Below are 25,467 nucleotides of genomic sequence, written 5' to 3'. Positions count from 1 at the left end.
AGGAGGAGCCTATTTTGTGCCCATTATGCACGGCACAAAATAGGCTCCTCCTCCCGTTTTCAACAAATCTAGGGCGAGAACGTTGTCATTCGGGATGATGGTTGGCTAGGAGCGTGCTATGTGGTGAAGTTCATTTTTAAGAGTGCAGTTTCATTCGTCAAGCTGTCCATCAGGAGTCACCACACAAAATGGTTTCGCTATGTGATGTATTCTCACTGAGCAATCAAATTTGCAAAAACAGTCGGAGAAAGCAGCCGAGGACGGCCGACACGATCCTCGCGTGACGTCAGCAAGCCTCCGTGCGTCTCTACACTCTTAAGAATGAACTTCACTGCATAGCACGCTCGTAGCCAACCATCATCTCAAATGATATCGTTATCTGCCCTGATTTGTTGAAAACGGGGGGCGCACGCCTTTTCTGTGACACTTATGCTGTTCATAATTGTCACAAAAAAGGCGTACGCCCCCTGTTTTCAACAAATCAGGGCAGATAACGATATCATTTGAGATGATGGTTGGCTAGGAGCGTGCTATGCGGTGAAGTTCATTTTTAAGAGTGTAGGGAACAGCCTATCCCCATTCTGCGGGACTCAGCCACCCTCCGCGTCTACGTCCGCTGTCTGACGCAACCTTCTCATCCCCTTCGCCGCATTGCTGTGAGCTGCCCTGCGTCCGCTTTTGCCAATGCTGTTGCCCGCTCACAAGACTACCTCCCGTCCTCAACATCTGCCCCTTCCTTTGCGCCAGCAATGTAGACCTTTGAACGGCCTCGCATTCACGCTACTATCCCGGACCTTCCCCGAAAACAGGCAATCATCCCTGTGGTAGCCCAACAACTCGCTTTGACCCACCTCACCTTTCGTCATCCCCACTGCCGACAAATCTTCACCGATGCCTCCGTAACGCCTGACGCATCGGGCGCAGCCTTTTACGTCACCGGTACAGACCATGAACAGGCCTACAAACTGCTCTACCCCATGTCGTCCACCGAGGCTGAACCATCCAGCATCCTTCCCGCCCTGGAATACATTGCTGACTTGACTTGATCAGGGAAATGGGTCGTCCTCACGAACAGAAAGGCGTCCTTCCTCCTCTTGATGTCGTCCCACCCCAACCTCATACAGGACATGCCCAGCATGATCATACAGACTTAGAACAGGCTCCGCGCCAATGGTCATGTTTTGTCTCTCCAATGAGTGCCCGCGGTCACGCGGGCCTGACCAGTAGCAGACGCGACTGCCACTCCTGCCACGTCTGCCCCTTACACTTTCGGTTTACCGTCTATCTATTCGCCGCCGGTGTGCAGCCCGTGCCCAAGCATTCAGATCTGAGGCTACCTCCTTCCATCAGTCCATCGACCCATCAGTTGCCTTCTTCATTGCGTGTCACTGCAGTCGCCACGACGGATCACTTCTCCACCGCCTCCGTCTCAACGTTGCCCGCACTCCGTTGCTTCTATACAAAATAGGCCAGCTCCCTCTTGTGTTCTAGCTGTGGCGAGGTGGCCGGTATTCCTCATTACCTTCTGCACTTCCAGCAGCACCTTCCCCAACGGCTAGTCCTCCGTCGCCGTCTAATGAAGCTTGGGTCCATGGCTACTCTCCTTGGTCCCGTCCCTCGGCCTACCCAGTGGGCCGCCACCACAGCCCTGCTACGCTTCCTGAAAGATTCGGGCCTTGCGTCCACCCTCTGACTGGGCTCTCTCGCGCCATGTCGTGCCTGTGCTGCACTGGCTGTTTTTCTTTTTCTTTTTTAATGCATGAGTTTGTCTTTTCTTTTTCGTTTTTGAATAGCGAGCCGGCATCAGCCTGGCTGACATTTCCTGTTTTCTTTTCTTTTCTTGCTATTAAACATATCCCCCCCCCCCACACACACACACCGACGACTCATATACGCTCCTATGGCATGTACCGGCTCGGGTTTGGTATCTGCTGATTTGCATAGCAATATTCGACGATGGATATTCCAACGCACGTGCTCGTTTCAAATAGAATGTCTTTCAACGAGTATAGTCTCCCATTCTGCTGTCGCACTTTTGCCCTAACGCCCCTAATTAAAGAGTTAACTGATGAATTTTAAGTAATTAGTCACCTATAGTAGTTAGACTTTCTTCGAGATGATGTCCGAATGGCCGTATAACTCAACTGCAAAAACGGTATCTGTGCTGCTCTCCTACTTCTTTTTTTTTTAATCTGGTACAGCTTAAAAAAAAAAAGACCCTGTATAATCACATATACAACGTTAATATTATATAACATTATATCACACCTCGATTTTAGATTAGAAATGTTGGGATTCAAAGCTTGATCGTTAAAGCTGTTGATACTTCACATCCTCGTCGAAAATTCAAAATAGTTCAGTCGAATTGAACGAAATGAAACCAACCTCAGAGTTTACGTACGGGACACACGATAAAAAGTACAAAGGAAGGTATTCCTTAATATTTGTACCAACTTCGCTGCAACATTTATATAACGCATACCAGATGCATTTTCGCATACGTGATACAGGCCACTTTCCTAGCGAAAACCATTACACGAAAGAACATGCTCCCTCAAAAATCACAACCGCAAAGAGAGCCCCGCGATGCATACGACTGTTCAAGGCTGCTTAAAGCCAGTAGTATTTTCGTAATGTTGTTAGCAAATTGTACATCTCGGCATGGTATACGAAACTGTCACTCTCATAAAGAAACCCACTTCTCGTAGGTCACCGATACCAGCGACCAGATGACAAGAAGAGTTTAAAATATTCGCAAGATCCTCCTTTGACCGAGCACACTGCTATAGTCTAGATAACCTATGATGTGATTGAAAAATTCATACCCGACACAGCTCATTGAGTATTAGACTTTTCGAATTATTCATGATGGATCGTTTACTAAAATCTTTTAGAGCATGCATTTTTAGGGTACATCTAGGAGCACATGGAGTCTCGAGTGTTGAAGCATTGCCTTATTAAGGACTGTTACGTTATTCCCTGCGCTTTGTACCCAGGATTCCTTATCCCAACCAGAAAGCGAGAGTTATTGCGGGTTATTATTGCGACAGTTATTATTCTAAACCTGGCTCATTTCACGGGAAAAGGAGTTTTGACACGAGGGAGACCACTGCTTGTGACTGCGGTGCCCCATGCTATGCCGGATAAATGTAAGATACGGTTCTATGCATCGATGTGGAACCTGCATTCCCTGTTTTATAGCAAAGGAGGTAATAGAGGCGTAGAGGCTCGACACCGTGTGACAGTGTGTACGAGTGACTGACTGACTGACTGACTGACTGAGTGTCTGTGTCACTCATTGTTCTTATTGTAGTTAGGCAATTTTGTTTTTCTAAGTGATCTGGAGTAGTTAGTTATAGCAAAGGAGGTAATAGAGGCGTAGAGGCTCGACACCGTGTGACAGTGTGTACGAGTGACTGACTGACTGACTGACTGAGTGTCTGTGTCACTCATTGTTCTTATTGTAGTTAGGCAATTTTGTTTTTCTAAGTGATCTGGAGTAGTCGGCTCTCGTAATGAGTGCCTATTTCTCTTCTTTTTTTTTTTCTTCTTATCAACGCAACTCAAATCGACACCGCCAATAATGAAGCTCGTCCGGCTCTGACGTCACTGCGGGCCACTGAGGTGGCGGCAGACGAGGTCACGTGCTTTCGAGAACCAATGGGAATACTCGAGGCTCTCGCTACAGTTGGCAATACAAACGACTCTCGCTTCTCTGACGTCTGAAGTTTGTGCGATGGTCTGTATCTCGCAAACTATACGACACAACGATAAGCACGAATTGGGAATAGTAGGAAATTTGAAAAAGCAAAAACAAAACAAAAACAACAACAAATCTTAGAATTAATAATATGTGTGAGTACCAACATAAACATCTTGTTGCACCTCCATTATATAAAAGAAGAGTTTTGCGCTCTAACAAACTCACCTTGATGCTTCACCATTGCAAAGAGAACGCGCTGCACTGAATCGAAAAGTATGCGCACCACCTGTAAACTGCCTGCGTGGTGCACCTCTCCTGGAAGTCGATTGAATAGGCCTGCGTCAATGTCAGGGTCATTCTCAAACAAACAAACAAAGAATCATTCTCTCGTGGGTGAGCTCGTGTCCAAGCATGTGACGCTTGATTACGCAGGAGTCGAGCGGTCGCATCGTTGCTTCCTCATTAGCCGCGACAGAACTTCGTTGTGTCATCCTGGATATCCATTGCTCCATGGAGAGTTTTTCTCACGATGGTGTACACGTTTAATAACATGGTCATGTGTAAGCGGTAGATCGCCTCTCGGCGGCAAATGTTATTTGAGATCTAGTTGGCGGTCTTAGCGTGACAGTTCTTCATATTCTCGCACTTTCAGTAAAGTCAAACTGTCAGGTTGTATATATTCATATCATGCATCTCCTATGTACAACACCATATCACATCATGTCTGTCTCCCTCTATATATATATATCTCTCTGCATGTGTGTGTGTGTGGGGGGGGGGTACAATACGGCTAGCTTTGCGATATCCGACGACTAGTTACCGGCTGTACTTACGAGTGTCGCGTAGCATTAATACGTATTTAAAGGTACTGTAAAGCAGCACCGATCAAATGTCATTTAGTGTGGCTATTCGATAGTCCAAGCTACCTGGACAAAAACTGCGCAACTTTCATTCCAATCGACGGTGCAATTAATTAGAAAATTTCAATTAAAGATTACGGGCAACACTGTACTAGGTATTCGAGATGAATCCGTACTCCTGCCACATACGGCGGCAACCACATTGCATGCGTATAACACTTGGCCCAACATAACAATCCACCACAATCCACCATAAATTGCGCCCTTGCAATCCACACAACGATCCACATCTGAGGATAAACGGATAAGCGAACTGAAATGAAATGTTGAGCCGTTGAAAAAAAATGTGTCAGACGTTCAAGAAGCCAGACAGCGTCGGGACTTGTTTGTTCACAGAGAGAGTTTGTTCGTTGGAAAGAGGCCGCGAACAGAAGGAGCGCGCAGGCGCAGCAGAGAAGTAGGGAGAGCCTCCATCGAACAGCGGCCAGCGCTGGGTTACTTCGCAAAAAACACTGTTAACAGGGGTTTCAGAATGCATAGGTAAACAGGGAAACTAATATGGTTACTAAAATAACGAAGTTCCAATGTAATAGTGTGTAATACCAATTTTCAGTGTTGCCCGCTGTACAGGGGGTTGTTTGACACCAGGCGTCGCACCGCTCCACTACGCCGCATTTTTCATGGCAAATTTAAAAATATTTATAGCGCGTTGTCGGTCGTATGGTTCCGCATATGGTATTTAGAAGCAACAAAGTCTCTACTCACATCACCGGCATATCATGCTTGTCTACTGCTTTACAGTACTTTTAAGCAAATGGCGCAGCACTTCCATCACTGCCAATGATGTACTTCTCGTGGATTTTCTTGCATGGGAAGCAGCAATGTACGTAAGTGAAACAGAACGAAAAGAACCCAACATGCACAGAAAGAGGTTGGGAAAGCTGCCAAAACAATGTAGTTCCAGTTTTCCACAGTGAAAACACTGAGGCTGGGGAAAACTGGACGGATGGAAGTCCGTAATCACAAGCTCGCTTCTTCTCCCCCCCCCCCCTTTTCCCGGTTTTATCTAGAACAAGGTATACCTTTGCATGGTAATACCAGGCCACACACTGCTTTCGTGACAGGAACCTTGGCATCTATGGGCTGTATTATCCTCAGCCAAATGTCATACAATACAGTCCGGATTTTTGCTCCAAGCGATTTCCACCAGGGGGTCACGAAGCGGCTTGCGAGCAGCTCGAGTTCAGAGCTGCAGTTTGAAGGTTTGGTAGGAGAGTACCATGCTCTGAGTACTACAGCCATGAAAGTTCTCCTTTCCTTCGCCATGATATACTTTGAGAACTTGGCTTCTTTGTGGTAGCGTCTATGAAAGTAAAGTAAAGGTCACAGCTCAAAATGGATGCGGAACTGGAAGCTGCTATGTCGAAATTCCGCCTTCGTTTCCAGAGACTGTACTTTAACAAACAGGCTCACTTCAGCTATTAGGAACAGTCATTCCTGCTGGCACGCGTTGTTTTTGTTGGTGATGTGATGGATAGAGGAAAAAATGGGGAGGTGAGTCATAAATCGGACTGGCTACCCCGGTACACCTATACGTAGAGCAAAAAAGAAGGAAAAGGGGAATGGCGGTAAGAAGAAGAGTTCCGTCGGTGCGATGGTTTCTAGCTCAGTTGATTCATTCCGACTATATTGACTGTCAAACAAAGCTTCAGCGTCAATTTTGTGTACTGCTGTTCATGCACTGAAATCGAAAAACTTGTGGCATCGCGAAAAGCCGGCAAACTGGGACGGGGTCGCGACGGGACGTTTCATATTTTTGGTGGGTCACTGGGTAGCAAAGTTCGGGGAGCACTGGCATAGATGAAGAGTTACAGCAACGTGTCCTGCCAGTGCTACACAAGCAACCCCATTCACTCACATATCTGAGGTACAGTCTTCGACAGAGAGACAACTTGGTTTAGAGCGGGGTACTTAGAGAAAAAACCCATAATGTGAACACTATACTCCTACGAGTTTCTGTTTTACGATAAATAGTTCACGTCAAACTTGAACTGCTTCTTGTATTAAAAACGTTGTCAACTTTTGAAATTCGTATCGATTACAACGAAGTGCATGGACGCATGTCACCATTTCGAATTTCTAATGAACGCAAAAATAGTTGGGCTGAACTCCCAGCTAAGCCTCGTATTGCTGCAGGTGTGACCTGTGCCGTAGCATTAACCGTTTCTGTATCTACAGCTCAAGACGCACGAGCGGACATCCTGCTACAATGTGCCGCGAGCGCCTCCACAGTTCCCTCTCTCTCTCTCTTCCGTTTTATCTCCTTGTCTACAATATTTGTTTTCACCTCAAGAAGGGAACAACGAGTCATATGCAAGCTATCTCACATCGGCGGGAATGGGATTATCGGCGATGAGAGGAAAGGACACGGACGGCATGCGGTACACTTGTTGGAGGCGGAAGCATCTTCAAATTTTATTATCCCATCGCATGTCAAAAGCAACAAAATGGCGAACAAGCGCTTCCGTGTCAACATCTGTCATCCGTTGACGCCCCCCTGCGTCAGTTTCCCCATAAAGGAGAACCCTCACTGGAGGTCACCCGTCCAAGAGCGCGAGCTTGTGGATGGGCCGCCGTGGTCGCCTCTGCAACACGGATATTGCGCGGACATGAACCGCCACCTATGAACACCTGCTCGAATGCACTGCAACTAGCGGAGAGTCGGCTATCCGGTCACAACCCCGCACGCTCGCTTGCACTGGCATCGATCTTCTGAGCGACGCGATAACTCCTGCTTTGCATCCTCTTAAATGCCAGTCTGGCTACCATTGCACGCTTTGTTCCTCCAGCTCGTAACGCAAATCACATTTGACAGCTAAGCACCTTGTTCTCCGTCTCGTATGGCCTGCGCCTGGCTTGCCAGCGCAGTTCACTTACGCCGCTCATGGGCGATGGGTCACAAAATGTAAGGCACGTTCATAAAGAATAAAGTTATTACGGCGCAGTTTCCCCTCCGAAGTGGTTTCCTTATTTCCACATGCAATGCCCGTACCCTGATCGGAACACTTTCGCATTACAGGAACCATGCAGAATATAGAGAAAATTTAAAATTACCGCTGTGTTCTGGAAGCGGCTTTTCCTTTTTTTTTTCGTTTCACTAATGCGTCAAAATTTCAGTCCAAATCACATTTAAGACGTTCGTATAGTTTTGTGTTGGTCGTATAGGTTGGTCAGTCAGTCCCTTCCGCAAGAGCAATGGGGCAGTGTACCGCCATAGCGGCGGTGAATGACCCACAGCATCATCATCCCATTTATGTGTGTGTGTGGTCAGAGAGTATTGTACGGTAGAGCAAATAAATACTGCAACAGACACTTCTGTCAGGAGAAGTTCTTTATAAACCGGGTAACATAAAGAAAAGGGGGAACCTTGAAGCGAAAGGTATGTTCTAGAATACGCTACTACGTAGCCGATAACCTCATAAGGTTCCCCATAAAGGCGAACCAGAACGCACACGGACGTTCATCTGACACGCAGACCACTTGGGGAAAAAGGAAGAGGGAAACGTCTCAGTAGAGGCAGTAACTGCATGCAGAAAGAGAATCCGGAAGAGTGTGTGCTCCAAAAAGTGTACTGCAGTAACAGAAATATACGCAGGAGTTACATATTGCGCCGCATGCTCCGCTTTGGTAGATTGTCTGGCAAATTTGTTGCAGTTCTGCGATTAAAAAAAAGTCAATGTTTCCTCTACACAAGCGCCGGAGAAAATTCATTTCTTCGTTTCAAGTTAGGCAACGAATTCTTTTCCAGGGCACAATTTCTCCGTGTCCGCGTCGTAAAATGGCAAACGGATCAATTCCACAGACATACAAACTGTAGGTACACGAATTAGCAACTGAATCGCCAAGATTACCGTACTGTGTGCCAGATACCTGAGACATAATAGAGTTTTAGTACATCGTAGGCTGTCGCCTTTGCGTACGTAGATGATAGCGTTGATGGTTCTGCGCACGCCCATCACAGAAAGAGAGCTTCGCGCAGTGCGCAGAACCACGAACGCTATCGTACGATCTACTAAAACTCTATTCTTTTCGACCGCTGTGAACATTGTTCATGGTGTCGAACCGAAACGTTTTTCGTTACGGTTTTCGTACGAGCTCAAGGAAAATAGCGAGTTTTGGGACATCGGAATAGAAAGTGTTAGTACAGTGCTGGACAAAAGTTTACGGAACACGCTCCTGCGCATTTCTTCCTCAGAGTGACACGCTAGCAGCGAATGGCACTGTACAGACTTGCAAATAGGTGACTAGGTTACCTAGGCACATGTCTGTAAGTTCGTACGGTCCCATTCGCTGCTAGCGTGTCACTCTGAGGAAGGAATGCGCCACAGCGTGTTCCGTGAACTTTTGTCCAGCACTGTACATCGCACGCTATTGCCTTTGCGTACGTAAGGGATAGCGTTGATGGTTCTGCGCACACCGATAACAGAAAGAGAGCTTCGTGCAGTGCGCAGAACCACCAACGCCATCTGTTACGTACGCTATCGCCTTTGCGTACGCAAAGAATAGCGTTGGTGCTTCCGCGCACGCACAAAAGAAGGAGAGCCTCGCGCATTGCGCAGAATCACCTACGCTATCCCTTACGTACGTTATCGCTTTTGCGTACGTAAAGGATAGCGTGGTGGTTCTGCTCTCTGTTTATGTTCTGCGCGTGCGTAGAAGCACCAACGCTATCTTTCACGTACGCAAATGCGATAGCGTAGGATGCACTATAACTTTCGAATAACTCCACGAAAACGATACGATACAGGAAGTTATCAAATCCAAGCTTAGCGATGTGATGTCACCCGCTTCAAAGAAACAGAGCGATTGGCTTAACCATGTTTTCGGGACCGTTATCGTGAACACCTTCCGATGTACCAAAACAGACTAAAACTTAAGCAAACCTCTCCCCGTTTTCCTGTACGTGGTCGCAATTCAAGCCGACCAGGGGTGTGCGAGACTGTGAACTATTTTTTTTTTTTTTTTTCGTGGTATTCGCGACCTTCATGAAGTTGAACATTTACACGCTCTTAAAACAGAACTTTGCCGCATAGCACGCTCCTAGCCAACCATCATCTGGAATGACATCGTGGTTTCCCCTGATTTGTTGAAAACGGGAGGCGTACGCCTTTTTTGTGGAACTTATGCAGTTCATAATAGTCACAAAAATTGCGTACGCCTCCCGTTTCCAGCAAATCAGGGGAGAGAACGATGTTATTCGAGATGATGGTTGACTACGAGGGGGGGGGGGGATATGTTTATTACAAAAAGAAAAGGCAGGCAAAAAGGAAAGGTCAGCCAGACAGAAGTTGACTTGCTATTCCTTGTAAAAAAAAAGGAAAAGGAAAAGAAGGAACAGAAAAGGACAAAGACGCAAGCGGCACATGGACAGCAGGGGGGGCATGAGTGCACGATCGCTCAGAGGCAGTCTAGGAGCCCAGAGTCACCCAGGAAGCATAATAGCGATCTGGTAAGGCCCCAGTCGATTGTAATGCCCAGGTACTTGTGGTGTGGCACGAACTCCACCGGCAAACCTACAACCCGTAGCGGGAACTGACGGAATGATCGGGGCGTAAACGCCATGGCGACCGTCTTGGATGGTGAAACACAGTCCCCGGTCGGAAAGATACAGGACATCATCGAGGGCTCCTTGAAGGCGATGCTGAATCGCGTCACGGCGCGTGCCGGAGGTCTACAGGCATATGTCGTCGGCGTAGATGGTGACACTGACGTTGCCTCGGAGGTGAGCTGGTAGGTAGGCCATAACAACGTTGAACAGAAGAGGGCTGAGCACACTACCTTGCGGGACGCCGCGGCGAACAGGGAAGTATTGGGTGTCCCCTTCCGTAGTGCGCGCGCACAAACAAAGACCTGTCCGATAGGAAGTCCTGAATCCACGACAGCATCCGGCCCCCCACGCCAGCCTCTTGGAGTGTCGCTACAACAGTACTGTGGAGTACGCTGTCGTAAGCCTTCAGAACGTCAAGGAAGACAGAGGAGGTATGTAGGCCTTCAGATCGGGCTTGCTGGCGCGGAGGAGGTGACGGCGATGACATTGTCAACGGCAGATCTACCTTGTCTGAATCCGGCCATCACCTGCGGGAAGAAGCCCGTACTTTCAAGGTACCACGCGAGGCGCGAATGGACCATTCTCTTGAAAGTCTTCCCGATGCAGCTGGTAAGGGCAATTGGCCTAAATGAAGGCGAGGGTGCTATGCGGTGAAGTTCTGTTTTAAGAGTGCACCATGCAGATTTCTGAATTAGGATTTTTGCTTCTTAGCAATATGCTACACATAAGATTTTCTTTAAAAAAAAGAAGCGAAACTCTCTCTCTCTCTCTCTCTCGCACGCACGCACGCGCACACACACACACACACACACACACACACACACACACACACACATACATACATACACACACACGCACACACACACACACATACATACATACATACATCTTGAGATTTTGAGACATTTCTAAGAAACGCACTTGAGGAGCCCCACACGGAAACTTGAAATGGTGAAATGATTCACTAAAATTCACTAGTTTTGTTTCCGGTTTCGGGTCAGTTCGACACCCTGCTTTGTATTGCTTATATTAAGCTACGAGCATTTACTTCATTGCACTGCTGTATAGGAATAGTGGCAAACCTGCAACAAAAAATGAAGGAGAAATGTTGAAGGTACACCTCACATACTTAACCACATAAGAAGTCGGCAAACAAAAGGAAAAGGGAGAGGAGGAAATGAGCTAATTTATTCGCTGCCACTGCGGGTATAATGTACATCTGAGCCACTTTCTTAATATTACGTGACAGAGCACGAACATATGGTAAAACAACTTGCCTTCTGTCATGTCTCGGTGCCGTTCCACTTCTAACGCTTTGAAGAGGGGACAGTCGGCGTAGGTTTAGCATGGAAAATGCTCCTTGATCTGCATGCCCTTTTTCGTGTGTCTCACGATGGTTGGGCCGCTTTCAGTTGAGAGCCAAAAGGCTGCCAACCCTTCATCACTGGAATACAGACTAGGCCTTGCATCTGCGTCGTACCGCGGATTGGAGCGGTCGAAAATTTCGATTAGAAACTGGGCGGTTGTAATTGCAAAACGGTGTGTACAGCATACGATCATTGATTAGTACGAGCGCGAAAAAAAGAAAAGAAAAAAGAATCAATACCGCCTTGGCCCGAACGTCACTTGAATCTCAGTAAGCAAGGGATTATCGTCATGCTGTCGCAGGAAAATGGAAGGGGGAATATCGCTTCATCTCTCAGCAGCGTGCGCAGTCAGCCTGCTAGGTCGAACCGCAGAGGTCACAATGTGAATGTACCAAGGTTACGAGAACTTCTGCTCCTGTTAGGGCTCTTTCACACGTCCGTTTTTGTCGTCCGTTTGCTTCAAAAATAGAAGCTAAGGCCAATCGAGCCCTGTAGGTTCCAATGGATCCGTTTTGCCTCCGTTAAAAACACGGACGAAAAAAAACGTTCGTGTGAAACAGGCCTTAGAAAGCGTGTTCATATTTTCTTTTGTGTGAAGCAACGGCAAGGGCCAATAACTCACGCTGCCCTTGGCGATGCTCACAAGTTCGACAGAAAGTTCTTGCTGAAGGAAGCGTACGAAGTTTAAATTTAAGCGTTTGATGTGACATTGAAATCACAGGAATTCCTCAAAGCGAAACAGAAAACCTTGTAGAAACTGTACGTGACGTGGGAACACTACTCAGTGTGCCACTCACTCCAGATGACATTGAGATTTGTCATGGGTTAGGACCGCGAAACAGAGCGTCGCGTCCTAATGTGGTCGTTCACTTCAAAAGCAGATCGAAGCGATACTTGGTACTTCAAAAAGCGAACAAAGCACGACTTTCGATTTATGACCTTGGTCACGAGTACACCAATATACACAAATGAGCATCTCTGCCCAGTGTTGAAAAGATTCTTAAGCATGACCATCGAGAAGAAAGGTGCTGTGCAACTGGAAATTCGTTTGGACAAATGATGGTAAAATATTCGCACGCAAAGATGAACAGTCAGCAGTGCTCAATGTACGGGAGAGACTGTGATCTTGATAAGATTGTGTTACGTAACCTTACTTTTCCTTTCTTTTTTTTTTTAATCAGCAACACATGGCATTAAAACTCGATTATCTAAACAGGATCTACAATGAAGACAAAATAAAGGGGTTATGATGTTTTCATTTAAATATAAGGTCAGCCAGGAACAAGGAGAATGAGCTGAATTTAATATTTATTTCACTCGTTTACGAAATGTTACGATGAGCCTGCAGTGTTTTGTTTTCAAATTCGACCTGCTGATGCTCGCAGAGATATGGTATCAGTCTGATTCTGATATCATGAAAGACGCAGATTACAATACTTTTTTCTGAAACCATAAAGTAGACGCGGTAGTGGGTTTCCATTTTTTTCTTTCTATTCTATTCTATTCCATTCTGATTCATGTCGCGCGCACTAGTCAAAGTGAAATGCTAGAAGAGTTTTGTTGTGCTACGAATCATGCATGTTGAAAACCTCACAGTGATAAGCCAAAAACATGTTCTTGTAATAATGTGTCGTCCACCAGAAGGTAGCGTTTCAATCTTTTGTGACTGTGACTCTCCTTAAAATGAACTCGTACCCATCTTGAGTGGCGATCTTAACATAGGCATGTTGTACCCATCAGCATATCCCAACATAAGTTACAAGCAATACCTGATGCACATAGCTTCAACAATATGATCATAACACCTACACGTGTAACCATCGATACAGGTACTTTACTAGATCTCTTTATGACTATAGCCACATTCCATAGCATACTATCATCGCAAATTAGTGATCATATGCCCATATTTTTGTTGCTGAAATCGTTAAACGCGAGGAAAACAACTGCACTCAATTCTTATGAAAAGATACGTTAGATAAATAGTTTTACCCTAGAAAATTTTCGAAGCGAATTAGTGTGTGTAAATTGGGACGAAGTATATAGCTCGGAAAATCCCGACGAAGTGCATAACACATTTCTGTGTCTTTTTCAAAAAATTACCTTGACTCGTTTCCCGTCGTTAACACCGAAAGATCAACTCGATGCCGTAAACCGTTGATAACAACGGAATGCCTTAAGGTGATTCGTAAGAGAGAAAAATTATTAAGAAAATTCCTGGCTACACGTGATCCAAAAGATTGGGAAGTGTTTATACAACGTAGGAACAAGACTAACGCCTTCTTACGAAATAACAAACGCGACTTTCTGTGTGGTTTCTTTGGACCTGACAGCTGCAGCAAACCAGAAACTATCTGAACAAAAAAAAAATCAAGTTCCTGCTACATCGTCCCGATGTCGATGGAAGTATCAATGAACTGAAAATAAACAACGCGTCAGTTTAGGGATTAGAATTAGCAGAAATTTTCAACAACCACTTTGTGAATATCGTAGAAGCCCTCACCCGCATCCTGGAGCTACGGGCAGTATTTTTCCAAATCAAAACAGTCTGTTCTTTTGTCCAACAAATGAAACAGAAATCTATGATATATTTACTGGATTACACAGTAGTTCAGCATGCGATATTGATGACCTCCAATTGAGGCCTGTTACATATGTGCTTGATTTAGTGTTGCTGCAACTATCGTACGTTTATAATCCGGCCCTTTCCACGCGTACTTTTCCCCAAAGAATGTAAGAGGAATGTAATGTAATGTAATGTAACTATACTCCAAGTGTTCTCGAAAGGGCTGGAACAAAATAATACACACAAGAATCGTACAATTTACTGATAAGTGTAACCTAATAGACTCAGCACAATTTGGCCTTCGTAAAGCAGATCGACGGAAATGGCATTAATAAAACAAAAAGAACTTATTCTGAAAGCTTTCGAAGAAAAAGGTTTTACTGTTGGTATATATGTCGATTTTTCCAAGGCGTTTGATCGTCTCAGTCACCAGACTCTACTAAGAAAACTAGAACTCTATGGAATAATAGGCATTGCCCTCTCCCTTATTGCATCTTACTTGCACCATCGTATGCAGAGCGTCATTTTAGGTAATAATGCATCTAAATTAATCCATATAAATACTGGCGTACTCCAAGGTAGCATTTTAGGGCCCTTACTGTGTAACTTCTATATTAATGATCTCGTAAACATCAGTAACAAGCCGGAATTTTTTAATATACGCAGACGACACGACACTCTAAAAAACTCACTCGTGGTAAAAAAAAAAAAAAACTCATGGTAAAACACTCGTGGTAAAAACACAACATCTCTTGTACCTGATGTAATCGTTGTTCTAGAAAGCTTGCATAAATGGAGCAAATGTAATTCATTAGAAATTAGCTTGAATAAAGCAAAAGCCTTTTTTCCCCCCAAGGCAGGTATACCAACACCACATACTGGCGGTTTCGTCCTTGGCGGCTCTGTTATAGAAATGGTCGACACGATCAAAACCCTCGGTGTTTACTTTCACAAACATATGTCATGGGATACTCACGTCAAACAAGTAATCAATCAAGTATCACATATTGTTGGCATAGTGGCCAAACTTCACTACTTCTTGCCACCTAAAATCAAGCTCAACATATATATTGCACCATTCTCATCGAATCTTAATTATTGTTTTCTTGTATGGGGCAGCACGAGCGTGACAAACCGAAGTCAATTGCACACCCTTCAAAAGAAAGCAGTTCGTCATATAGCAGGTGTTCACTATATGACCCATACATGGGCCGTTTTTTAATCACTTCCAGCTTTTAACCGTACACAGTCTTTGCTCGTATTTTCTTGCTATATGTTGGAACACAACAACAACAACATAGATAAATGGATGATGATGATGATGATGATGATGTGGGATGTTTCCCTGCGTTGAGTGCAGGACCCTACCCCACTTCAAAAAGGTTCACATGAAAGGATGAAGAGGGAAGGAAAACAAAAGAAACCCCTACAGTGCTTGAAGGAGGCCGGAGGCCCTCAGAAAGGAAAGAAAAGCGCGAAGTGCACGGCACTGATGTGCAGGGTTACTCCATGGGCCGAGAACTTTGCAGATGTTGAATGGCCTCTGATCCAGCAGTTCAAGTTGACATTTAAAGGCCCGTCGCTCGCATACGCACTGGCTACAGTCTTCTATAATGTGCCGGATTGTTGCCGGAAAACCACAAGTTGTACACAGCGCCGTGTTGCTGTGGCCCAGCCTATACCGGAATGCAGGGGTGAAGGCAACGCTAAGTCGTAGGCGACACGCAAGAGACGTAAAGAGGCGAGGGAAACCGCCTGGCGTTTCAACTAATAAAGTTGGGTCAAGAGCATACAGAAGCGACCACCGGGTGATGTCATGCCACCATTCCTGATGGGCCCATGGCGACGTCAACGGGGACAAGAGGGAGCGTCTATCTCCGTGCGAAAGTATGATGGAGACTGCTGATCGGCTATGGTGGGCAGCAGCAACTGCCAGATCCGCTACCTCATTGCCTCTTATTCCAATGTGGCTAGGGACCCATTGGAGGGTCAGCCGGTGGCCCCTGTCTTCTAAAACCTTGAGCGTCGTCAAGATGTTCACTACTACCGGAGCCAAGGAGCCGCGGATGCCCATGCTGTCTATGCACTGCAGCGCTATGTTGGAAGCTCACCTTCATTGGCATCATCATTCAAGGAGTTTTCCACCAAAGTAACTGGTGCAAGTGATGTGGAGTTGCGGGCTTCACGTTAGTGAGGCCAAAATCTCCAATGTATGTTTTCCTTAAAACCAACCAACCAACTTGGAAGCAGGCTATAACTAGCCGGGAAAATGTTCTAATCACTCTTGTGCCCTTAAACTTGTAGACCTGCCTACGCTTCACGATCTACAGATAAATGGAAAATTCATTTCTCACGCACCAGTTTCGGACAACAAATACTTAAACGCACCCTTCCTTTCCTATTGAACACACTTCACCATCCTAGCATAGACATAGAAAACATTACAAAGAGTGAACTAAAAAAAAATCTTTCTCGCCAGACAGTGATGTATTAATTTAATCTGCTTTTCTGTTGTCGTCTGTTTTCTTTTGTTGCAGATTTTCAACATGCCGCATTTGTCTGCACCGAATGTGATGTGACTAGTTATGTGGCTTTAAGTATCGTCAAATATTAATTGCAATATATCGTGTCGAAGTGAAATGGTTCTTTTTATTTTTCTCCTTTTAATGCCGAGTGTATCGTATGTACGTTTCACAACACGTTTCACGACACGCATTATAAAATGGAACAGTCAGTTTAGTTGCTACCAGCGATTAAGGTATATCCGCAAAGCTCATTTTTATATATACAAAAAAAAAAAGCCGTTTGCCCCCGAAAACGCCGCAGATTCGGAGGTCATTTTTGTCACTGCAACAGACGCGCTTCCTCCCTTGCCCTTACTACTTACGTGCGACAGAGAACAACAACAACAGCTGCTGCTTGACACTTACTCATGCTGAATGCTTATGAATACTTTTGTTTCAGAGTACAGTATCTTAGTAAGTAGGTTATCTTACACGTTTAAAAAGCAGCAAGAAAGTAACATTTAGCATTACTGGGAACCCTGTGCCATTCATCAAGCAGTCTATCATGAGCCAGAATGCACAATATTTTCGCTACACGGTGTTTTGTCACTGCGCAATAAAATTTACAAAATACGACCTGGCCATGAGCAGTGCGGCGCGACCGTGGAGGCCCTGCGTGATCTCCTGGCGTGACGTAAACAGGTCCGTGTGACGTATAGTTCCCTGGTTTGCTGGTTATACCATGTGATGTCAGTCCAGCTAGGCTCGTGCAGCTTGCCTCGCGGCTATGGTATAACGTTACTTCCTGCTAATGTTGGTTGGTTGGTTGGTTAGTTGGTGGTTGGAAAAATAACAAGGGGAGGTTGAATTCGCGCAAGCGAATTCTGCTACCCCAAAAAAAGGAAACTGTACGATCGCACCACAGAAGGTGCGAGCGCACCGCAAAAGTTCACCGGGGCGAGCGTCTCGACCGCGACCACGCAGGACCGAGCGCGCCGTTCACATCAAGGATCATAATAATGTCCACGCACCGTCTAGTATAGGGTTTCTAGTCCAGATTTCACAATGAAATCAACAAGAGCATTGAAGGCCGCGTCCCGTGCTTAGCGTCCCATACGCCTAAGACTTCGTCGTTCGTTCCCTATGGCTTCATTTCCGTTGAAATTGTGGTTCAGCCCTGCTCCCCACGCTGATGCTACACTGAAAATTCATCTGTCACTGACACGGCGTGGCGTTGCTCGCAGGGGCCTCTCCGCGTATCGGAGTGACGTCAGCGCCACCCGTGCTCTCTGAAGGAGATGAGGAGTTTCTTGAGGGTGTGCAACATCAAAGAACTCGCGTGCGCACTCGCTACAGGTCAGCTTGCTGAAGAGCACATGTTATTTGTTGCCCAATACGCCGCACTCAAAAACCAAAAAATTTGTGGAGGCGGCCTTCACTGCTGCTTTATATTGATTTTTTAAAATAATTTCTACATATATGTGCCGAGTAACCATACCGCCACCTTCGTATCTTTACAGTTAGAAAGTTTTCGCAGCGAAAGACCAATTCTAAATTCTGTGGCGGTTTCCTAGCCTTCTCTTTCTTTCTTTTTTCTGTGCGTACGAAAACAGACATTACCTGAATGCTGAAACCTGCATCATGGCAAGCCCCCCCCCCCCCTCCTTTATATAGAGAGATTATTAAAGTCACTGTCCAGGTTAATTAGGTCCAGGGATCTCGTTGCACGCAACTACGGAATGTAAAAACGTATAGCTTCTCAACGGTGTAGAAGTAACGTTTAGTAATTATCAATGCTGCTTTCAAGAGTGTGCTATTGATTGCTACGTAAGCTCTTGGTTGCAAAAGATTCGCGCATATAAGCAAGTTGTGCGCCGTTCATTACGGTCTTGATTTAAAATTGCGGTCATTAAAATTATGGGACAAAACATTCAGCACTGTTGTTCAGAAGAACAGAAGCAAAAAAGGTATGAGGAGTAGCGTTTCTTCGGCGCTGTGGAAGAAGTTTTTGCTCCAAGCGAACGTAATTTTCTCTGCTCCGTAAATTATTTTGCGACTCACAGCTAGGTTTCAGATTTTGGCACATCGTAACCGACTCGGTCATCGCATCTCGACGACGGCGTGCTGCTTTGGCTGAACTCGTGATGGCTCAGCAAACGCCAACGCCGGTCAGAACTGAGGCTACCACTCCGGTGCTGGAACAACCATGTCTAACGAACGAGGCGCAAAGGTTGAAACGTCCCAGAGAGGATACAGAGGACGATGACCCTTCTGAGGACACAGTTGCTCATGCTGAAGACGAAACTCTGCTGGATCCTGCTGCAACGGATGAGATCGAGATTGACCATCTGCACTTTCAAGTGGTAACATAAAGAATAATCGAACTACGGCCATTCCCATAATTTTGAAGGGAATTCTTTTAAATATCTAGATAAATGTTTCTGGAAAGTGAACCCCAATCTGATTGCGAAGGATATCATGCATGCGACTCAGGGGAAAATTTTATCCCATCGGATCACAAGAGAAGGAAATGTTGTTATCCTTGTGCCCTCTGTATAGGCGCTGCTACAAGGGTGGTTCCATAAGTTTCCGGCCCGAGGTAGAAAATGCGCGCGAATTTGAAAATGCGATTAAGGACGCGTGGCGCCATCTGTTGGAGGGCCGGAGCACCACCCTCAACCCTCTCCATGCTTTTGTCGGTTGGAGAGCGGCATTTCAAACAGCCAGGGTGCACTCTTCAGTTCAAATGGAAAAAACCGAGTACCGCACTGTGATAAAATTCTTGACAAAAGAGGGACTTTCGCCTAGAGAAATTAAAGCGCGACTGGACAACGTGTACAGGGAAGCCTCTCCGTCGTACACAACGGGCTAAGCATGAAAGAACTGATGTTCATCAGTTGCCGCCTGCGTCGGTCCCGTCGTATGAATGTGTGTATGAGTGAGCAAAAATGTAAGAGTGAAAGGAGGATGAGTGAGAGAGAGTGGCTGGTTTGTCCCTTCAGATGACGCACCCTGGAAGTCGCTGAGAAGGCGTGTTAGCTTAGCTCAATTGGTAGAGCCCTGGACCGGCAATCCAGAAGATGTGTGTTCGAGTCCTACAGTTGGCTAACTTTTTCAGTGACTTTCATCTTTCATCACCTTTCATGGGCTAAGCAGTTTCGACTGGGGCGAGAGTCCATTGAAGATGATCCACGCGATGGTCGTCCAGTGAAGTGGTGACACGAGAAAATTTGTCTCTTGTCGAGGAGGAAGTGTTGAGCGACAGGCGTCTGAAGGTGAAGGAAATCTCAGAAAGGCTGGGGCTTTCCAAAACAACCGTTTTTCGCATCATCGGGGAGGGCCTTCACATGAAAAAGGTCAGTGCGAGATGGGTGCCACGACTTCTCTCGTCAGTTCAAAAGCAACAGCGCGTCGTCTGTGCCAAAGAGTTTTTGGAGCTCTGTCAAGAGAACGAAGAAGAAATATTGAAGTCAATTGTCATAGGGGATGAGACTATGGTGCTCTGCTATGATCCCCTTTCGAAAAAGGAGTCGATGGAATGGCACAAACCAGGAGAAGCACCCCCAAGAATAGCCAAGGTCACACAATCCATCATGGCAACAATATTTTGGGATTGTGATGTGATGTCATGTGATGTGAATAAAGAAAAAATGGGATTGTGGCGGGATCCTCCTCATCGACTTCAAAGAGAGGAACAATGAGGAACAAGAGAGGAATGCGACTTATTATGCTTCACTCCTGCACCGACTGCGAGACGCCATCAAGGAAAAGAGGCTCGGCAGGTTGAGTCGAGGTGTCCTGTTGCTCCGGGACAATGCCCCTGTCCACACGGCTTCTGTTGCCAAGGCTGCACGAAGGAGTGCGGCTTCGAAGAAATCCACCACCCACCCTACAGTCCAGACTTGACACCGAGTGACTACTTCCTGTTCTCAAACTTGAAGAGGGATCTCAGAGGACGGAGATTTCAAAACGATAGTGAGATGCAAGAGGCAGTTTTCCAGCATTTTGCGGACAAAACTTCGGACTATCTTTTCAAGGGTATAAGAATGCTGGTTGAAAGGTGTCAAAAGTGCATCGAAGTTAAGGGTGACTATGTCGAAAAGTGATACACTTGTTTCGTCTCTATGACTATTAAAAGTTGGTCGGGCCGGAAACTTATGGAACCACCCTCGTAGATCTCCTCTGCAGTTGTCAACTGTGGCTTGAATCGTCGTACAAACTTCAATTCAATTCAGTTGTTTATTTCAATTTCAGTTGTTTATTTCAAACTTCAGTACCGGATCCCTACTTACGATGAATGGGAAAACATCCCAAGGTTGTACACTGAAGAAGAGCTACTGCGGAATACTTTCAGCCTTACGGGGTTACTGCAGTAAGATGGGAAATTGTGTACAAGAGAGAAGACGATGGTTCTTCCACGCCCTACCATAAGTCTAGCGTCATCCTGACATTTGGTCCCGGTCATGCCTTGCCGGAGGAAGACAGTCTGGGATTTACGACGCATGTGGTAACAGAATACGTGGTTCTTCCGACTCCGATGTTTTCAGCGCCAGAGATATGGTCATTCATAATTAAAATAAAGTAGTAGTAGTTGTTTATGCAAGGGATGGCAGGTAAACACAAAACTGTAAGATCTGCGCGGGAGCGCACCACTTTAAAACCTGCACGGCGCGTCGTAAACCAAGATGCGTTAACTGCGGAGAGAAGCGTACAACGCAGTACGGAGCGTGAGAGCAGCACGCGCAGCGGCGGCCAAACACGCTCGGAGCATTTACAGAAACGACCATATCCATAGCATTTACTCGACCAACGTTAAGCTAAGACCAAGGGAGGCGCCCCCTACTCTGCACAGGGGTCTACAAGGCGGGAGTGAGGGGGGGGGGGGACAAAAGTGCACGTGACAAGAAACATACACCGTCCTCCTGAGGTGCCCGCGGACGCGGCTGTAGAGTATGTACCACTGCGCCCATACACCACGTTGCAAGCCAAGCCCATTGGCCGAGACCGTGCGCATGCTCCGATTGGTCGAGAATGTTTTGAAATAGCATTTTGTACGCGTGTATGTGCGTGCAGCGTCTCGGCCGTTTCAGCCGTTTCAGCATAGTTTCGAAATAGCACGGTCGGCATGTCGTCCTCCTGTGTTCGGTGGTGTCAATCGACAGAATAGTTTGCATAAATATGCTCGCGGGTTTATTCGTCCATCATTGTGAGTCTACACGTGTTGTGCTGTTTCTGGACACAACTATTATCCCACGAACAATCTATCAACTGCGGTACCGGAATGCTTCATGAGTTGGAGCGTGAAGAACAAGTTCGGGCGCCGTTGGATTTCGAGGACTGTCAACGCAAAGACGGGGTTACGTACCACTCAAGCGCTTTTCGCTTCGCTATAATGGATGCACCGCAAGCAGCGAAGGAAGATGATCATCATGAAATGGTACGCGCGCATGAGACTGGCTCGGTATGAGGAGTTGAACGGTGTGTTCGTTCTGCTTCATGTTCGAACTTTGTCCCAGTGTGTCAGCAACGCAGTGGGCTCTGTACGCACAATGCACCCATGTATCAGATCTTTGAATCAGTGCTTTGTATCAAATAAATCTTTATTTTACCCAAGAATCGCTTTAGTTATTTTGAATACCGAATAACGGCAGCAGGCCCGAAATCCAGTAGAAGTCGATGGTAGCCAGGACCGGCCGAAAGGCCAGCCAGACATTGAAGCTCCTGATTGGCCGACTGGTTGTGTATAATATCCACCACGTCGCAATTTCATTGGTCGTGTGCCCAGTGTTGTGTGAATTATCTCAAACTATGGGCTATATGGGGAGCTGTTGGAGCCTGCATACACGACCTAGAGGTCGTGTGTGTTTCTGTCAAACTGTGTAACGTACGTTTCTGCCTCGACGACGGGGTCACATGCCACTAAGTTTTATCCACTCTCGATCTTAAGTTGCTCACTGGATCATACCTAGCGACTCACGGTGCGCATTACAGACTCTGTCTTCCATGTTCACTACGGGATCTCTGTCATCAGCAGCACAAGACGTCTTGCACACATACCATGCTGCAGTTTTAAAGGATCATGACGTCCGATTGCAGTGGGTCCCTAGTCCTGTGGTATTGCAGGCAACAAGGCTGCGGACGCTGCTGCACGCCGGGCTCTTCAACTTAGGCTCGTCCAGGTGATGCCCATTTACTTCACCAAGGGTGACGTGGGGAGAATGCTGAGCGAACTCAAGCAACAGATGTGCAGCACCACCTGGCTAACAGAATCTGCTCGGGATTCGCTCCTTTACGAGGTCGACCCAGAGATACGCTTTCGAGCACCACCTTACTTCACGCGAAAAACGATAAAGGCTCAATGTACCGTACAGCACATCTCTTCAAACTGGGCAAGTGTGGCTCTCCGAACTACAGTTAGTGTGGTGTTGTAGAGGACGCAGAACACCTCATCAGGTGTCGAAAATACGTTAACACTGCAAGACTTCAGGGTTTTTTTTTTTTTACCTGCAACTGGGCTTATGGACATTCTATGAATTGCTAAGTGTGTGCTTTGTGTGCTCTGCCAGTGATCCTCTTCTTGTTTGACATTTTACACTTTCGTTTGAAACTTTTTAACTACATGTTGTATTCCATCACTTTAACCCGTTCACTGTTTGTACACCTGTTTGTATTCACCGTGTATAGGCGTCCTGTGGTAGCCAAGTCCCACTTTGCCGCCACTGACTCACACATCCATTATTTTCTTTATCACATCACCACCGCCACTGTGGTACTTGCGTGTGGCACGAAGAAGTTACAAAGCGAGTGCCCGGAAAACAGCCGGTGGCCGGCACGAGACTACCGGTGACATCACGCATGGTACGGGAGGTTGGAGAGGGGACCTTCAGAAGTTTCGGTTTCGTTTTGAGGTTCCCAGCTCTTTTGGCAACTAACTAGTCCCCGACAGCCAAACCAACTTTATTTTTTCATTTCGGAAGAACGTATCTAACTTATTTACGCAGCCATTATAATAGTTTGGGATTGTCCCAGGGGAGTTCAAGAGTTGTACTTGCACATAACTTCATTTTCATATTTCACATCTCATGTTTCGCGTGTAATGGGGTAGTGTACTGTTCTCAAGCGGTGAATTACCCCAGGCCACAGTCATGATTTATTTGTTGTGACTGACCCGTAGTCTACACTGTAAAAGCGACCCTTCTCCATGCATGAAGATGAGTGGGTTTCCCCTACGCCGTTCCGCATTCGACCCGAAAGAAAGATGCCAAAAGAAAGATACCCGCCACGAAGAACAATCGTTTACTGAGGCAATCTTACTCGGTCCCGAAATGCGCTGCAACAGCGTTTCCCTAGAAATAATGTGCCATACTGCGGATTTCCTTAAAAGGACTATCGAGGTCGGTACAACCGTCGGCTGCTTTCACACTTGATAAGTGATCGGTGAGACTTCCAACCTATAAAGCCGGATTTCCTCCAATACAATCTCTCGACGGCCTTTCATCATCCAGGTCGGTAACGATTTTTCTCAGTCACCGAGCAATTTCGAGATGTTGCAGTGATTTCCGTCAAAGTCACGAATGATCCCCTCAAAGGGGCTGACGTACATTTTTTCTGATATACTTTCCCTATACATGTGCATGCAGTGAAGCCCCCACAACATTTTCTTCCTCTAGTTACTGTAGGAAGTACTGCTAGAAAAAGGAGAAAGCTGCGCCCTATCTTCTGAACTACACTGCTTGTAGCTGTAACCGGACAGACTAGCGACGTACAAAAACAAATAATAATACAGAAAGAAAGAGAAGACAAAGAAGCGTGAAACAAAACATTATGCCGCTAGTACCTACGCCGGCCCATGTCCGGCCTATTCATTACGACATATTGCAGTATCCACCTTTCTTACATTTTTCTGCTTGTACACACTTGTACACTTTGTTTTCGCTACCTTTGTTACCGGGGCGTGTGCTAGTAATCGGTGACGATTAGATTAAATATTTATGAAATGTGTGTGACCGTTTTCTTGCGCACACAAAGTCCGATCGAACGAGAAAAAGATAGTAGATCGGTTGCAGGTGTCGATCCCAGGTGAATAATTGTTTATATTTGAATAATGTAAACAATTATCACAGGTGCACGCGTTTTGAATGGTAATCGTCTGTTATTTTCCACCGCAAGCAGGACCCTGGCCCACCATTATAGTTGCCTTACGACACTCGAAAGATAAAGATTCTCATCAATAAGCAGAAGCTCTTATAGTGCACCCCATCAGCCTCTCCCTCTCCTTTTTTTTTATTTGTATTTTTTTTGCTTTGTTACAAAACCACACCTACTTAAAAAATCCGAATTACATTAAAATCGATAAAATCCCAGTGCAAGGTGAAACACCGAACAGACAAGACACCACACGAGCACTGGACTGACAAAGCAATTCCGTTTTAATGCAGCACGAAACAGCCCAGTTTTTGACGTTGTTAACCGAATTACATGTTGCTCTATGGCTCCACACGATCGTTTGTGCAACCATCTGCGTCTATCTTTAAATGTACCTGCCTCGCAAGATATTCCTTTGCGAACAGTTACTCGCTCTATTTCCGTAAATATCCTCTACATTATTTTCAGTCTGGCCGCTTCAAGAACGAATTCTGTCAAACGTGGCACACACTCTTTCTCCCTGGGTTAAAACGGGTTGCGGTTCGCCTGTAAGGCCCTATTATACACCCCAGCTCTGTTTACCTCATTCACATATTTACATGCATCGACGGAGCTTTTCGCCTCTTTAGGTGCGTGTTTTCTTCCGCACATATTTGAACGCAACGCAACACAATTCCGCTGCCAACTGCAGGACGAAGAATTAAAATTTTTAAA

At 46.1% G+C, this 25,467-nt stretch overlaps 2 protein-coding genes across 6 annotated transcripts in view; one reads left to right on the top strand and one right to left on the bottom strand.

Annotated features, from left to right (window-relative positions):
• The window catches only part of LOC135377648 (major facilitator superfamily domain-containing protein 10-like), a 203,582-nt gene that overhangs the window by 77,017 nt on the left and 101,098 nt on the right, over positions 1-25,467 (top strand). The gene's annotated exons all lie outside the window — the stretch shown is intronic.
• The window catches only part of LOC135377647 (dual specificity calcium/calmodulin-dependent 3',5'-cyclic nucleotide phosphodiesterase 1A-like), a 250,537-nt gene that overhangs the window by 171,091 nt on the left and 53,979 nt on the right, over positions 1-25,467 (bottom strand). For 2 of the 4 annotated variants that reach the window (XM_064610225.1, XM_064610230.1), the window contains exon 1: positions 3,929-4,048. The exons of the other annotated variants lie outside the window; for them this stretch is intronic. In XM_064610225.1, coding sequence (XP_064466295.1) covers positions 3,929-3,944 — 16 coding nt within the window. In that variant the 5' untranslated portion in view covers positions 3,945-4,048. Of the gene's footprint in view, positions 1-3,928; positions 4,049-25,467 lie in introns of those variants that run through there. 4 annotated transcript variants of the gene reach the window in all.

This window comes from Ornithodoros turicata, chromosome 1 (genome assembly GCF_037126465.1).
Source record: "Ornithodoros turicata isolate Travis chromosome 1, ASM3712646v1, whole genome shotgun sequence".
NCBI lineage: Eukaryota > Metazoa > Arthropoda > Arachnida > Ixodida > Argasidae > Ornithodoros > Ornithodoros turicata.
The sequence above is the reverse complement of the archived record's forward strand: the minus strand, read 5'-3'. Positions and strand labels throughout refer to the sequence as shown.